At 43.4% G+C, this 16,729-nt stretch overlaps 1 protein-coding gene across 1 annotated transcript in view; it reads right to left on the minus strand.

Annotated features, from left to right (window-relative positions):
* Positions 1–497: 497 nt before the first annotated feature.
* The window catches only part of KCNJ6 (potassium inwardly rectifying channel subfamily J member 6), a gene marked incomplete at both ends in the record, with an annotated part of 112,466 nt that continues 96,234 nt past the window's right edge, over positions 498–16,729 (minus strand). Inside the window, one exon of the mRNA XM_084278391.1 lies at positions 498–823. Coding sequence (XP_084134517.1) covers positions 498–823 — 326 coding nt within the window. The remainder of the gene's footprint in view (positions 824–16,729) is intronic.

Below are 16,729 nucleotides of genomic sequence, written 5' to 3' on the forward strand. Positions count from 1 at the left end.
AAAGCTGCAAGGCCCATTTCATAGAGGCTTATCACTCAGTGTGGGAAACTTCCAAAATACAGAAAAACTGGAGGCAAGACCCATTACTTTGAAGAGCATTAATTAGTCTTTCATTTTAAATCCCTTGTATGGATAACCATTGCTTTTGTTTTTTTTTTTGTTGTTGTTGACGTGAATTAACCTGGAGGCCCGAACTCAGAGAGGGGTGCTGAGGAAGCCGGCAGTGGGGTGAGAGAGCCAGGGTGGGGACTGAGATTCCACCATCGATAATGGGTATTGCAGCTTTAACCCACGCCTTTGCTTAGTCTGTGACTCTCTTGAGTTTAAAATGGGCAGGTAGATATTTCACATCTTAAGTATTTATTTTCCCAGAATTAAGAATAATAAGGAAGAAAAAAAAAAAAGGAAGAAGAAAAAAAGGTGTGTCAGAGAACAAAAAAGGGAGCAAAGAGGAAGAAGACCAAGGAGGTGAAGTGGCCATTACGCCTCCAGCGGTTCTACACTTTGGACTCATTTTCTAAGTTGGCCACGTCACCGTTTCTTTCATTTTGGTCTTCTTGATTCTTTTCTTCCTCTTCAGTCTCCAGCTCCGCGTGCTGGTCCAGCTTGCTGGAAACAGACCACGTCAGGGGCAGTTCTGCTCGGCTGGCCATCTCTGCCAGCTCTTTGGCACTGTAAACTGGTGTGTTGGTCTCATATGTTTCATGAAAACTGTTGTAGTCAACTTCATAAAATCCATCCTCCAGAGTGAGGACAGGGGTGAAACGATAACCCCACAGGATCTCACTCGTAATGTATGAACTTCGAGCTTGGCAGGTCATTCCTGTAACAGAGAAGGAAGAAGTGGTGTAATAGGGACCTACTACTTTCCCAACTCCTTAATTATTTATTCATGTAGGCAGAAAATTGTTTTTAAATTACATATGTCAGAAAAGAAGTAGGTTTAACATCATAGGTGGTTAAGCTTGGAAAGCAATTTTGCACTGTGTAAGCTGTTTGATGCCCTTTCCTTTGGTGATGTATATAGTAAGTGGTGAGTCTGTGAACAAAGATTAGCATTTCTTCACTAAATGCAGTTCTGTATTTCATCAACAAGTAACTCACCTGCTGACAAGTCTCAGATGGCTTATTGAGAATGTACATGACTTGCATCGTGCTATCCTTTGGATCCCTGGAATGGAGCGAACTCACGCTCCCACGTCCAGCAGTTGCCCAGGCTAAAGGAGGAACTTATGCAAGAGCTTTTCTCTGCTGGAGGCTAACCCCCACACCTGTGATCCATGGGTTGACTTGGCTCCCCTAAAGGTTGGAGCTGCCTTTTAGCTGCATTGCTTTGAGGCTTGGGCTCGTGGCCAGTGCACAAACATCAGCAAAACTCCTGGAGGACACTGTGATAGTGTGTGGTGTTGAATTCAGATAATGGGACTAATTTTTTGTTACTTTCCCTTCACAGCTCTGCAGAACCTCACTTCAGGAGCTGCTATAGGGCAAAATAACCCCTTTTAAGATACAGTATTTTTGTGAAGAGGCATGGAGAGAGGTGTTCCAAGCTCAAAGTGTAGTCCAGAGTGTCCTCTGGGTGAAGAAACACCTGGCCATGGCAGGGACCTGTTACTTGGGGAACCTGCCCCATCTCAGACAGGTAACTCAGTGAAATACTACAATAAAATATTGATGCTCCATAGTGGAAGGAGAAACCCAGCTGTTTGGGAAAAGGGTCAGGAGAAGTTCATTTAATAGGCAAAACCATGCTGCCAACAAAATGTGAGTACACAGAGGCAATGAGATAATTTTCCTTTAATTATTTGCACATTATTAACTATGTAATACTAAGCAAACGTCACCTAGACAATATATGTCAAATACTTAGCAAATAATGATACATAAACCCTGGACAAACCAGGCACACATAATCTATTTAGAAAGCAATCATAAGCATTTAAAGTGGTTTAATTTGGAGGGCAGGCTGTAGAAATGCAGGACATTTCTCCACACTACTGGCATCATATAAAGTCATTTGGAGCATCTCAGGAAGACCAAACATTGGTAGTTTAACATCTCAGGGCTGCACAAACTGCTCTAGGTAATTCTGTGCTCATTCTCTCGAGCCTCCTCTCCAAGCTCTGATAACTTGGGTGAAAATCGCTGTTTCTTGGTACTTTCTCTCTTTCACTGATAACATGATGTTTAGAGAGGTATTTATCAGCTGTTACCACGCTGTGGTACTTCAGCGCTTCTCCATCATTTCCATCCACTTACCGTAGCGCCTCAGACCCTGCGGAAGGGCGATGGTGAGGGAGAACTGCTGCACTGTACCTACCTGCTGCAGCCAGGCAGAAACGGGACCGCCCTTCGACCGTGCTTACTGACCTTAATTTCTCTTTCCTTTTGCCTGTCAGAAACACTGAAGCCTTCGGTTTTCTTCGTTTGGCAGGACCAGAGATGTTTGCATTGCAATTCACAAGTAATGCACAAATGGAAACAGAGAGATCTTACCATTGATCCGCTCATTTCATGGGTGGGAAGGGCTGAAGGACACAAAACCATATGACAAAATCATCTCTTGTGAGATTTCCTGTTTGAGTTTTAGTCTTCTGTCCCACAAAATGGCAGAGGGAGAGGAACTTGGCAGCTCACAGAGCACTATACATATGAGAAGCACACTAGTTGTGCAGCAGCTGCCCCAAAGGGTCATTTCTTTTTTGCAGTGCTCTTCTGGCCATACCCAGAAGCGTGGGTGCACCTTTCTGTGCTCAGACCAAGTACTCGGTGATCCTGCTGCTTTGGTTGGAAAAATTCATTTGACTGATGGGAAAGAGGGGGGTAAATTTTCTGCAGGAGTCAAGAAGATTAATTGAATTATGTTAGAGTTACAGCTCATTAAAAACAAACCCTCATCTGAGATTTTGACCTGTCTCAGTTTTTAATTGGGTCTCCCTTTCAACGATGATTTAATACCTGTTTCTTTTCCACAGCTAGAAAAAAATGCTTTCAGAACTAGAATAAAAGAGTTAGGATCTTTCAAACAAGTGAGCTGAAATCAAGAAAAAGACTTTATCTAGCAAGATATGATGGAGATCTTATACTCTGTGTGGGTTTGAGAAAGATAATACAGATAGAATTTGTAAGTGGATCACAGGGATTCCAGATGAAAATGTGCCATGCTTGTGGAGACCCTTGAAGTCATTGCCAGTGCACCTGCATGGCTCTGGAAACAGAACAGAGAGGTTTCTGCAGTTCTGTGTGGTGCAGCTTTACCAGCCTCTCACACTCACTGGCTTGCAGGTCCTTCAGTTCCACATTCAGCAGAGCTTCTGGACTGTTTTTTCTGCCTCTAAGTCTTTAGCATGCATTGTGGTCTAATTTACACCTTTCATTATACTCTGTGGTTTTAATTGTCCCGTAAAAGGAAATGTGACTTTTATTATTTGCCAGGGGAGGCTGCATCTTGAGTGAGGATGTTTTAGGCTTTAGGTTATTAACAGAATCACTATCACACAATAGTTTGGTTTGGAAGGGACCTCAAAGCCCATCTGGTTCCAAACCCCTGCCATGTGCAGGGACATCCTGTGGAAGCCCAGGTTGTGCAAAGTCCCATCCAACTTGGCCTTGAGCACTGCCACGGAGGGAGCAGCCACAGCTTCTCTGGGCAGCCTGTGCCAGCACCTCACTGTAAAAAGTGTCTTGGTTTTGCATGATTTATTCAGTAATTGTGTGGTTTGTGTGTAGCCATAGATCTGTTGCACGATGGCTTTAAAAATTATTGTGGTTTGACATTTTGACTAGTGTCTTGTTTTAATTGGATCCCTTCAGGGTAGATGAGAGCTGGAGAGTCTTTGGAGCTACTTAGCTCAGCATTAATTAGACTTTTTCAAAATAACCCGGGAAATTAAGAGGCCCAAATAATTAATTCTAATTAATTAAAACTATAACTGGAAGGAAAGAAGGAAGGGTCTGTTTGAGAAAGGAGTGTTGAATCCTGACAAAACCCTCAAGCTGGACTCTCAGGCCCTGTTGTGATGGGCATCGAGTGAAGCTGGGGCAGCGAGTGGTGACAGAGAACCATTCCTACCGGACTGGGCAGCTGCTTACCCCTGTGTGTCCCGGTGTGGCAGCTCCACAGCTCCCTGCACCATCTGTCCTTGCTTTCCCTGGCAGGGGGGGGAAGCAGCAGCAGCAGGATTAGTTGGCCCTGCAGTGGGCCTGCGCTTGCACCTGTTCACCTCGCTGCATGCTGTATTTTAAATACGCCGCGAGCTGAGGAGACCTCTGATGGTTGCCCTTGACTGCCACCTCACTCCTTTAAATGGGGAACATTTCTAATGAGCAGTAATGAACCTTTGTGTATGTTGCAGCTTTCTGTTAGGTCCTAATGACAGCGTTTCGGTCTGTTTGTTTTATGCTTGCACAGGCTAGGGAATCATGACTGAGTGTTGTGCAAATACTTGATTGCTACGCAAGTTACCTAAGTAGTCAAATTAATTGCCATCTTACTTCATTGTGGGTTTTTTTTTATTATGTTTAATGATCAAGTTAGAGCTTTGTGGGCTGTAACCAGCATTGTAAGAGTTGCCACTTCTTTGTGAAAGGCACAAACCACGGTGGATACAGTTCCTATGGCTACCCCACCCATATTCCTGGGTCAGAATTATGCAAGGAGAGTTGCAAGCTGCATTTTGGTCTTTGTTCTATCAGGGAAGGCAAACTAAATGATGGGAATTGGGTGAAGGAGACTTTTTTTTTAGGCAACCAAGCTAATGAGGCAATATTGTTGTAATTTTGCTTTCAAATGGGAACAAGAAAGGGTCCTGCTGGCTAACAGTGCTGGGATTAGCTCCATGTACCTGAAATCTGCATGGATAGTTTTGTTATCAGACAACCAATGCCATTTAAACTTTAACTTACCCTCTAGATGCTTATTATTCCCGTTCAACAGGTGAGGAGCTGAACCGCGCAGAGACTTGAGCAAAGCTGCAGAGTGGAGAGTGACCTGAGAGCGGGAGCCAGCCCTCTAAGCCACTTTCTGTCTGCATTGAATCTGACACAGAGCTGGGCTCCTGAAGCAAAGTACCTGGGCTGGGGTGGGGATGCTGTAGAGGGCTTGGTCACATCCATGACATTATGTGCTACTGGCTTCAACAAGAAGGTGTGACCACGCTCTGGCTCCTGACAAGATGAGGGCTGCTCTTCTCCAGAGCACAGGCTGCAGTGGTTCCCTCTGCCTGACTGGGAGCGTGGACACTATTTCAGTGTACCACATCAGCAATTTTCCTTGCAGCTAGAATGAAAGGTTTTATGAAGCTCCATGTTTGCACCGTGCAGTCTAAAGAAAATGACAGAATAATTCCCCTAAGCTGTTGCTGATGCGTGGGTAAGGTTACAACCCCACCTTTGACTGATTAGAATTAATAACAAAGTTGATGCCACCTCCAGATTCATTACTCTTGAAAAGTTGCCCTGTGCAGTTATTTTGGGGTTATGGTTTGTTCATGCTGTCTACTGCTATTTAGGCTTGTGCTTTGCGCTGCCTTAAAGTGCTATGAGGGTTTGGTGTGGTGACCCAGAGTGACTTGATATATTTCCTCACAGTGCACTTAATTTAAGATTTCACGGTAACTTACACAGTAATATGTTGTGTCATGCTCTCTTACCATATAATATTTCAGTTTGTGATGGGAGCCATCAAAATAAAATGCTGTAAAAAAGTGAATGGAAAAAAAAAGAATTGTTCAGAATCATAGAATCAAATAAGCATTTGGGTTGAAACACAGGGATTTTCAGCTCTAGATCAGCAGATAACATGGGCAGACAGCCTCACTCAGCTTTTGTTTTACTTGAGGCAGTCTTTATTACAACAGGACTTTTTAATGTCAAATTTCACTCCTGCGATTAAAAAAGGACCCAAAAAGAAACAAAGGGGGCAGGAATTACAGCCCATTACTGACTGCATCTTTTTTGGCTGATCAGCCACAACATCAAGCTGCTTTTGAGGTTTGGCAACTTGCTGCTGGCTTGTAGCAGAACGGGGCAGACTTTCTGCTGCACAAAACGGAATGGGACAGCCCGTAAGAATGACCCGTTTTTCAACCACTGCATGGGAAGTTTGCGTCACAGTGCAGCTGGGACTAAGACCTCAGCAGCAGCGGACTCAAGTGTGCAGAGAAAAGAGGGGTGTCCCCGTTTCTGTGGTGAATGGAATGTCACTCGTGTACAGGAGTACTGAATGTGGTCTGGGGTCTCCAGCTGGGAGCTGCGACTCCCATGTGCGTGTGTATTGCTTTCACCCTGTCTCCATTCATAACACCCTTCGCTGAGGTGTCACCGGAGAGGTTTTGATCTACTCTGGCAAAAGGTTCATTTGTAGCACAAGAACCTCTAAAAACCCCACCGAATATGTTGGAAATTCTCTGCCCCTTGGGATTAATTCCTACAGTCCCTGTGTCAGTGCTCATGATGAAAGAATTTTGCTGCGGGAATTATGAAGAAGGGGCGGTGCTGGCCCGTGGTGTTAGAGCTGACTTTTGCACCTTGCCTGGGGCAAGGGTGAGAATACAGGGGAGTTTTACTTAATCATTGTGATAATGGCACTGATGTTGAGGTAATTAGATGAATGTGCACCTAGTGCCTGAAACTCTGGGATGGTGTTCAGCAGAGCTACCACGGCATTCTAGGTCAGTGTCTGAGCATTGCTTCTGCATTCGTTAAGTATCACCAGCAATGTGCTACCAGGCAGAGACATGGTCTCTGCCCGGGTGACCTTTTGCTCTCAAATCTATTTGATGCAAGATTTGTCAGTCTGCTATTTTTAGATGTTAAGGAAAAAGGGAAAGCAATGTGTGCTATTAAAAACAAGCAAAAGGCTAGGAGTCAAGAACTCCTGATTGATACCTTGGTTCTCCTGCAGACATTGTGTGGGATTTGGCAAATTACTTCGCTTTGCAGCGCCTGTTTCTTTGGTGCGCCACAAGGGACGTGCTGAGATTTAAAGGCAGTAGATGTGCTTGCAGTATATTCTCTTCCTCATCAAGACTTTTACCGTCAGGTTTGTACTAAACAATTCCCCCTGGTGTGAAAATGATTGCCTCAAAAAAGAACAGAGCTTTAGAATAAAATTTCCATAATGCTGCCACCAAGTTATTCTCCAAAATATTCTGTATTAGTTAACCTGTTCTCTTGTATCAAGTTAAAAAACCCCCAAAGAAATGGAAGAAAAAATTCCCAGTCATGTTGCACCCTGAATTCACCATTTTTTGTAAAGCCTGAAGCATCGGTTGTCATTGCTGGAAAATGTTGCAAGTACCATGCTGGGTTAAGACATTCCCTCCCCCTGCTTTTTGTATTTGTGTACGTCTGACAAGAAATCAGTGGGGTTTTTTTTCCAGTTTTGAGTTAAAAAAAAGAGAAATACATATAAGCTCTCATTCAGCACTAGTGATGGGAAAATCCCAGGGGTTCTGGTACCTTGGTTCAGAACACACTTGGAAACTGGATGCTTATCTCATTCTGAGCAATGTCTAAAGGTTTTGAAAAGAGTAAAATCTGAAAGTGTGCCGGTGAGCATTTCAATGTACCTGTGCTTCAGCATGCCCTAGGATCTGTGCACAATGTCCTCCTGTTGTGAGTTACGAACGATGTGTGTGTCTTCTCTGTGTCCAAGCTACATTGCAGTATGTCCACTCCGGGCTGTAGTGCAGTGACCAGAGAGAGGAGTGTGTGTGTGTGTGAGTGGGAGAGGAAAGGAGGGTGGACATGTGTTTTCCCATGAAAATATAAGGAATTAACTTTCATTGGCTTTTTTTTGTTTGTTTTCTTTTTCCTTTTATAATGTTAAAACTGGTGGGTTTTTTCCTGTAAATGATTCGAGTAATTTGGATTTTCTATTTTCATGTTTCTTACTTAATCAGACCAAGAAGCTGATCATTTTATTTCAAATTTTATGGCTTTGATCTAATGCCATCTGTGAATTCCGATCAGAGGTCTCTGTGGTAGCTGCTGTCTTCATCTCACAGCTGATGACAGGAGCAGGGACAAGCTCCACATCAGAAAATGCAAGTTGCCATGGAGCGGGCTGCAGTGGCTGGCCTCGCTACCCGAAAAATGGAACAAAGTTAAATTCTAAGCAAGGTCTAACTTGGATCGGTCAAAGCATTCTGCTTTAACTCTGACTTCCTCAAATATATGTTATATAATGCAGCATCTAATTTAGAATAAAATGACCATGTTTGAGTGTTTTTTGAAATATCAGAAAAATGTGCAGGTTTTTTTCCCCCAGTAGGAGATTTCCATGCCAGTGAAATGATATTTTCACTGAGTTAGAAAAGTTTGATTTCCTTGGTTAATAGTTCTCCTATCAGGAATTTAAATATACTCCATTGACTATTTTGTGTCTAATTTTTTGCTTTCTGACTGCATCTAACTTAAGTCTGAGAAATGCTACATGCATAGGGCAGAAAAGCTCGTCTTTCTCTCAAATGTGCTGTCACTTCTAGCTAACAGAACCATATACATTCTCAATAAACAGCTTCTCAAAGAGAGATGATACAAAGACTATTCAGCCAACATTTAACCTTCATTTAACCTTATATTCAGACCATGCCCAGCAAATCAAGTTGCCTGATGGGTGTGAATTCTAACGAATTTTTTTTTCAGCTGTGCTTTTTAAAATGGATGATTATTCCATTTTTCTGTCGACTTAAATCTGTGGAAATTTAATATCTCTGATAACACGGTGCCTGACCAGAGAGAGAAGCTTGTTCTAGAACTGGCACTCGCAGCCCTTGGAAACGGGAGGCTCAATTTTGTGGAGCTGGAACACGAAGTACCAGGATTTTGTACCCAACTTGGCGTTTGACTGCTGGGATACATTTATAGATTCGGGGGTTTCTCAGGCATCGAATCAGCACCACGCAAGAGCTTTATTTCTCCTAGCAGACACCCGCGCGGGAGGATAGAGGGGAATTTTGTTTGAAAGAAGCTGCAGTACACGCCTGTGTCTTCAGCGGCTCTGCTTTCAAAATGCAGAGTGCTGAGTAAACAGAAGATCCGTCCTGACCTTTTAAAAAAAAACACTGCTACTAATCCTCGGGCTTCCTCCTGATTTCTGGCCCGCAGATGGGACGCTCTGCTCCAGAGCGGTGTGCTGGCAGCCTGCTCCGCAATTCCCGGACACGCAGTCGGGAGCAGGCAGCAGAGGCACCAAGCTCCAGCTGAGCTGCCTGCTTGCTGCCTCGCTGGAGAAGGGGCTTGGCAGGATTTTTCGCTGAGCAGTGCAAGCTGCCCCATCAGGGTGGAGGTAGAGCATGGAGCAGAGAGGATCCCAGGTGGCAGGGGGTGTGGAGAAGGCTCCTAACAGTACCTTAAGGCTAATAGTTCTGTTTATGGTTTTGGATCTATCCAACTGTCTTGCTAGGTTGCTCTCATAAGAGAAAGGATGACTGCTCAGCAGAAATCACAGCCTTTGCATGAGTTTCTGTTGGCTTCCCATTCTTTTCCACAGTCACGAGCAACATCTTTAGTTCTTATTTCAGAGAACCTCTGGAAAGATATAATTCACACAAATACTCCAATTTGGTCATGCTGGCATGTGGGAAGCACTTTGGGTTCAGTTTGTATTATGGTCTGTCTCTCCAGTCACTGGATTCACTACTGCTGGGGAAAAACAGCTCACAAAAACAACAGGAGAGGAGGCAATGGGGGACACCCAGCTGCACATTGGTGTGCAGTGATGCTGTTCTACAGCTGGCTTCCTGCAGCATGATCTGAGGCTGAGAAAAGCTAAAGGGAGACCCTTTTCCTCCATGGGCTCTGAATCCTCTGCCCTTGCAGTCACCTTTTATGAATGGCAGGAGTGCCACAGGGAAATCTAGTTTTGGTAAAAGAAAGGTGAAAAAGGAGCTGACTGAGCTGCTGCATGACTCATCTTGGAGAAGAAGGCAGTAGAACAGCTCCTGTTCTTCTCTGTTCTGCATGAACGGAAAGGCTAAATGAGATCAGCACCTCAAAAGCAGTTTCCTCTCTCTCCACTCCTTGCTGTGGAGGCAGAAGATGTGAATGGGGTAAAATATAAATCCCAGGTAGGAAATGAAGAAAAGAAATAAAAAGCATCCTCTGACATGTCTAAGTTTCATGAGCTTGGTGAAGCCTTACATCCATTTGAAAACCCCACATCTTTGATGTGCAGTTTGGACGGGAACTGCTGCTTCTCTAAAATGTTCAGGCTGGGTTTGCAAGATGGGATCGCTCACACACAGTTGCAGCAAGCCTGCCTGGGAAATGCCCATGGAAAGCATTCCTAGAGCTGGATGCTCTGCAGGTTGCCTGCTTAACTGCTGAGAATATAGATCCTGAATGCATTTGGCCTTGGAAAGGGGCAGAAGTGGTGCTTATGTGAGAGCTCTTCCAAGGTGGCCAGTCTTTCATAGAAAAAAAGTAAGTAGCTGACTACAATATGGGCTCTATGCTACATAATGCGGAGGGCGTGGAACCTCATGGAACATGTGTTTAGCACACAGTAGTAACTGGGACTGAGACCAGAGCAAGTCATGTTTGGGCACTGCTAAAATCCCACATTAGCACTGATGCCAGGGGATGGCTGGGAGGAAAACCCCTTACAGTTGGAATGATGCTTGCTGCGAAAGGAGGACTTTCAGTAATGGCTTGTAGCTGCTGCACACTTGTGCTGTCAGGACTGTGAGATACATATTTAACTAAAAACGTTTATATATATATATATGTGTGTATGTGTATACACACACACACGCACACACACACACACACAGAGGTGTGATCTATTTCACCTCTTGCTGAGCAGACTTCTTAAACGTATCGTTTAAGTCTGCACGTTTGGATGGCTTTTGTTTCTGCCCTAAAAATGCCCCTTCCAAAGGGAACAGTGCACTCAAGGTTTGCTCTTCCCTGAACTTTACTGGCTTAGAGCTTTTTATACAAATGCCACATTTTACCATGGAAATGTTTGTGAATCCCAGATTAAAAACAAAACAGTGTGAACACATAGCTTGGCATGCTGTAAAATTCAGGAAATAAGGAAGATCACTAGCTTTTTGACAACAAAATCTGTGAATCACCCACAAAGTATTCTGGTGGTTGTTTCTAGGTTTGTGGCTAATGGCATTGCTGAACCTGGTGTAGCTGTTGTGAAATTGGAGGAGGAGATGAAAGAGAATTCAGGATAAAGCACTTGCTTCTGCCAGGCAGAAGCGATGTTTGGAATGGCAGCATAAATAAAGAGAAATCATGTTCTGTTCAAAATTACATGGATTTTTGGTAAGCATGGATTTTTGGAGTTGCCTGGGCACTTTTGTAATGGTGCATCGTTTTAGGTGGGCTGGAAAACAAGCTAAACGTGGGTAGGTGATACTTGCTTTTAGAAGAACCAACTTGAAGAAATCAGTCTTTCTAAAGATATCTTAGTTTCAGAGATGATAATTTTGGTTTATAATTCACCTGAAAGTGTCCCAAGAGGACACTTTTTCAGTTTTTTTTCAGTGGTTTTCAGAAGAAAGCCCTACATCTTAACAGCATTGCTGAAGCTGTCACAGCCACTTCTTGAGAAGGCCAGCAGCTATTATCACACATCAGCCTACAAAAAGCAGCTGGGCAGAGGGATGCATGAGAGCTGGGTTGCTCTGTAGCACTGGTTAATAACAGCATGGCTGCTCTATGGTTCTTTCACCAAGCAAACAAGCTGCTAGCCCTCTCTCTGGGCATTTTGGACAAAGCTTAGCTCCTTGAAGGTGCTGGTTGCCCTTTGGTGCTGATGGTTAGACCTGTGCTTAATTCAGCTGGCAGCAACTCCTCTCTCCTCTTCGGTGGCTTAAGCACAGACCTGCCTCCTGCCCTGTACCTCTTCCTGTGCCCTGGTGTCAGTACAGCCCTTGGCAGGTACAGAAACTTCACTCAGACCAGCACATCTCTGGTTTTACAGGTCTTCGGTGTCAGAGGTGAAGGGGCTCAGTGCTGCTGGTCTGTCTGAAGGACCCCCGCACTGTACGTGGCCCAGAGCTAACTTACTTGTTCTGGGAGGAGGAATGTCTGGGGTAGTTTTGTTAGAATTTCTCATGATGGATTTGGATGGCAGACCTTGTGCCTTTTCATTTTCTTAATGGGAGAGACTTCAAGGAACGCAACATTTGTCCACGCTATCTCTTGGTGTGAACGGTCAACTCCTTTGTATAAATATAAAGGGAAACAGCACAATAACTAAACTAAGTAATAACATAACTCAAATATTTTGAACACCTGAATATTATGAAGTAATCTGTCATAACAAGAATCTTTAATTAAAATTTAAATTAAGGTTATTGATTCAGCTGTTATCTTTATCGTAAAAAAAGAATCAGCCAGTCCCAGACTTCATGGAGCTCTGATTTTTTAGGAACTTTTGCAGGCCTTCTAGCAGTTATGCAAAGAAAATCATCTGCACTATTAAAATCCTCCCACTGAATAACAAGTGGGTTTTGATATTTTTTTTCTTTTTTTTTTTAGCTCATAGGATGAGACTTATTAAGTTGATGCTTTCGGATTAATAATATTGGCTATCTGACAACTTTAGTGGTGTATTTTTGAAATGCAGGACTGAGCAAAAACTGGCTGCCTCAGGGAATGAGATGCTAAAATCTTTCACTTCTGGAACACTACTTAATATTCAAATTATGTCAAAATTTGTATCCGTATTTTAGCTGCTTAGCATCCTGTCTGATAATAGGTGTTATTAATAAACCTGCTATTAGATCAATGACTAGTTTATAAAAACTGGTATTTCACTTGGTTTTAATTCACTTTTCATTTTATTTGAGGTGACAAGGAAGAAGCTGATTCTGATCTTTAATTACTGCCTACCATTTAGCAATGAGTCCAATAAAGGAGAACAGCTTTTAGGAAAGCTTTGGTACTACTCTCATGATATTTCTATTCTGGGAAAAAATAGGAAGAACATACTTCGAGCTCTAGCCTTTTCAATCTAGCACTTTCCTCAATGCCCAAATTCATTTAACAGAAAAAAAACACCACAAAAAACCTTGCAAAAAGCCAGCAAAATGCTATTTTGCTCTATTCCTTGTTTGTACATTGCAAATACTTAAACTAAGCAGTTCTGGGAGGAACGTAGACAAATGGATCCATGAGAACACTCTGTGTCTGCTTTTGCCACAAACATTCCCACCAGTGATGGAGTAGCAAATCCCAAATTTCTTTGACACTTGCACCACATTTACGGAAGAGACAAAGAGTCATTAGGACTTTTTAGAATCCCCACATTCTCCTTAGTTTAACAATGTTCAGCTCAGTGGGTGAGAAAAATTACTTGGTTTAGTAAGGAAAAAAATGATGAGCTTGGGAAGAGGTGGCTAGATGTGTGGAAAGCTGCCTGAGGAAGCAAGGAAAAGAGGGTGCTCACACTCCAAGCTGTGCAGTTCCCAGTAGAGAGGTACCTAAGATACTGCAGAGGAGTCTGAAACAAAATGACAGGGCTTTTGAAGCAAGAAGCACCTTGTATAAAGACCTGCATAATGGTAATTCTCTCAAGTAATTAATTCCAGTTCCACACCGAGGATGGGCTAAGCTTTTTCTCCTGGATGTATGATCGCAGAGCACTTGTTTGGCAAAGGAGCGTTTGTCTCGGGGTGCCGGGGTGCTGCGTGGGTACACGGGGCATGAGCTCTTCCAGTCCAGCCCTCCCTGGCGGTGGGCACTGAGAGCTTTCAGACTTCTCCCGCTGCGAGATGCTTCAGACAACCTCTGTATCAGTCATGAGGTGGCACTCTTCTACCAGAAGAGGTAACTTACAAAGATTTATTTATTTTTTTAATTTTTAAGCTTCCATCTATATAAACTAAGGGGAAAAAAAATAAATAAAAAAGCAAGCAGCAATGCCAGGAAAATATTGCTAAGAGATTATTGCAAAAGTTGCTTTTGGAATGTCTGGGCAGGCGGATGAGACACCACCAGGATGCTGTGTGTTTGTGCAGGAAGGCAGCATTTGAAGGAGGTACCTTGCCGAACTCTCTCTGAGCCAGAGGTTAGTAGCTTATGTTATTTTCCTCTGACTCCCATGCAGATTTGAGGCATTTCTGTACACCAGCTGCAGACTGTATTCTTCTTCACGACAAGCACAATTACACAGTCTCTTTCTTGCAGCCGTTATTACTGCTGCCAGACCACTGCTAATTCGGAGCACTTCATTGATCTATGCTTTGTCCCATGGGCACTGGCTAAAGCTGGACATCCTTCACTTTGACAATATCCTGCCTCTCAGAGAATAAGCTAGACCTGGCTCCCGGTTTCAGAGGTGAGTGGGGAGGCAGGGGCTGAAACCCAGGCGTTGCTGGCCGAAGAGATCTGTCTCTACCATTGCATATGAGTGTTTAACATGAGGTTATAAAAAAAATATATGCCATAGCAAATGGAAAGCACAGCACCAGATTCTAGTCACAGTCAGCAATAGCTCAAAGCAAGATCATGGTCCTTCAAGATACAGCTATTCCAGACTCCGGACCTGACTCAGATCTCCACAGCTTTACACCTCCATGGGATCCATGCAAGTCCCAAGCAATCTAGCAGATGTCTGCTTGTGAGGCAGCATCCTCTACCTCCTGCTGTGTTCCTAAGGCATGCTTAACCTCCAGGATGGGAAAGAGAAAAAAAAATTGGCATGCTGTCTGAGAAAACTTGCTTATCCCTTCTCTCCTTCATGCTTGCAGTGAAGCAGGCCTTGGAAGTAGGGTTGCTCAGGGGTGGCTTTAAAGCTAGCTCTGCTTCCTTCAGAGAAAATAAATCACAACGCTTGGGAGGAATAAGAGTTTGGAGACAAGGAGGCTTGAGAAGGGGATGTGAGTTTGGGCGGAGTTCAAATAGGCATCAGAAGGATGCTGAATCCAACCAGCTCTGTTCCATGCAGAGAACCCTTCTCTCTCCTCCCACCATGACATAAGTTTTCCCTGTCTGCAAGTGAAATATACTGCCACCGCCTTCACTTCACATTTACTCCAGGCAGAGATTTTTTTTTTTTTAACCAGAGAGGTAAAAGAAGCAAAAACCATGCACAAGGCATTTTATTCTCTAACTAAACCTGGGAGGTGCTCCTGGGACAGTTGACAGATCAATAGGACCACCTTAGCTTCTTCTCCTTGCTTCTCCTCAAAGTACAGTTGAGGATTTGATGTAAGTAAGTGTTCATCAAGCCCCCAGGGCTGAACTCCTGCCTGGCTAATCTGAGATCAGCATGGGCAGAGCTGTCTTGAAGAATGAAGACTCTTTTCTTTTTAGTTACTATTCTAAAGAGAAAAGGGAGAACCCCCTGCCCCCACCCTCCCACCCATGATTGCCTATTCCCAGCATGGATGTGAGTACTGGAAATATTCTATGAAATGTATTGAAAAATGTAGCTGCACCCCAAAAAGCCCAAACTCTGACCGTACACATTGCTTTAAGAAACAACTACAGAACTGGTGCGCACTGGTCCTATGTGCATAAAACATTAGCTGCTGCTCATTCGGTACAAGCCAGATTATTAGCTTCTTGTGTTTCCTATCAATTTTTAAATTACATTTTATTCTGATTTTGCTGGAAATGGAGGTCAGTGCAAATACAATACAAGTACAGAATGTATTATGCCAATAAGTTTGCATTAGAATCCAGAAGCCCAGCGGGGAACAAATTACTGAGGCTCAGAAAGGATAGTACTAGTAATGTTTGGCTCTCATTTCACCTTTTATCTGAAAATCTCAAAGGAAGGGAAATATAATTATTTTTCTTTTACCATTGGGGAAATTGAGGCAGAGAACAGTGAGTTTCCAGGGGCCTCATAGACGGTGTGTCGCAAAGAAATACTACTGTGATAAGGATACATAAATTTTCATGGTCATTTGAGAGCGTGCTGGCTATCTTCTGCCCTTTGATGTGAGCCAGGATGGGTTTTTTGTCTGAAAGTGCTGGTACAGTTTTCGTGGAGGGCTAATGTTCTTGAACAGCATTTTTTTTTCAATCCTGTTATTTCACTGCAAGGGACTCAGCAGAGCTCAAAATCTTTCCCAAGACCATTTCTCTCCTTTGCTTTAAGCAGAGTTGGGTATAGATGGCAAAACTGGAGAACTTGTTTTTGGGAACAGAAGGCAAATGAGATGGATCACGTCATGGAATGTGAATGTGTTTTCCTGGGGTTGTAATTGTGCTTCCTCAGCCTTTCCCTTCTCTCTGTGCAGTGGAGCTCTCCCCTTCTTTTAATAGCAAATGAAAAATGTCTACTATCAGAATAATGGAGATTTTGCCTGCGGGTGCTGTGATAATGTGAGGCCGTGGCACGTGCACACGCAGGCGCAAGCATGCAGATACTGTACAGATAGATGTACAGAGATTTCATGGTTTTCCTATACCCCAAATAGCCTTGGAAATCCTCAGTTCTTTCAAATGCTTAATGAGATAGGTTGATTATCATCAAATGATCATTACTTCTGTCGTATGAGGGGAGGAGAAGAGAATTTAACTGTCAGCAGTGAGAAGACAATTAACAGACTTCAGAGAGGGGCTGGGACAGTTAAGATGTTGTTACAAGAAAATAACTGGGGAGTGATTGATAGATGAGAGTATTATAAGCATATGGTGAAACTGAACAACAAATAACCACAAAATACTGTGGTGTGATGGGATTAAATCAGCCAACACAATGACCGAAGATCTGTTGCACCATCATGGTGCTGAAATGTTCAGGGCTTAC

The sequence above is a fragment of the Gallinula chloropus genome (assembly GCF_964237585.1).
Source record: "Gallinula chloropus genome assembly, chromosome: 1".
NCBI lineage: Eukaryota > Metazoa > Chordata > Aves > Gruiformes > Rallidae > Gallinula > Gallinula chloropus.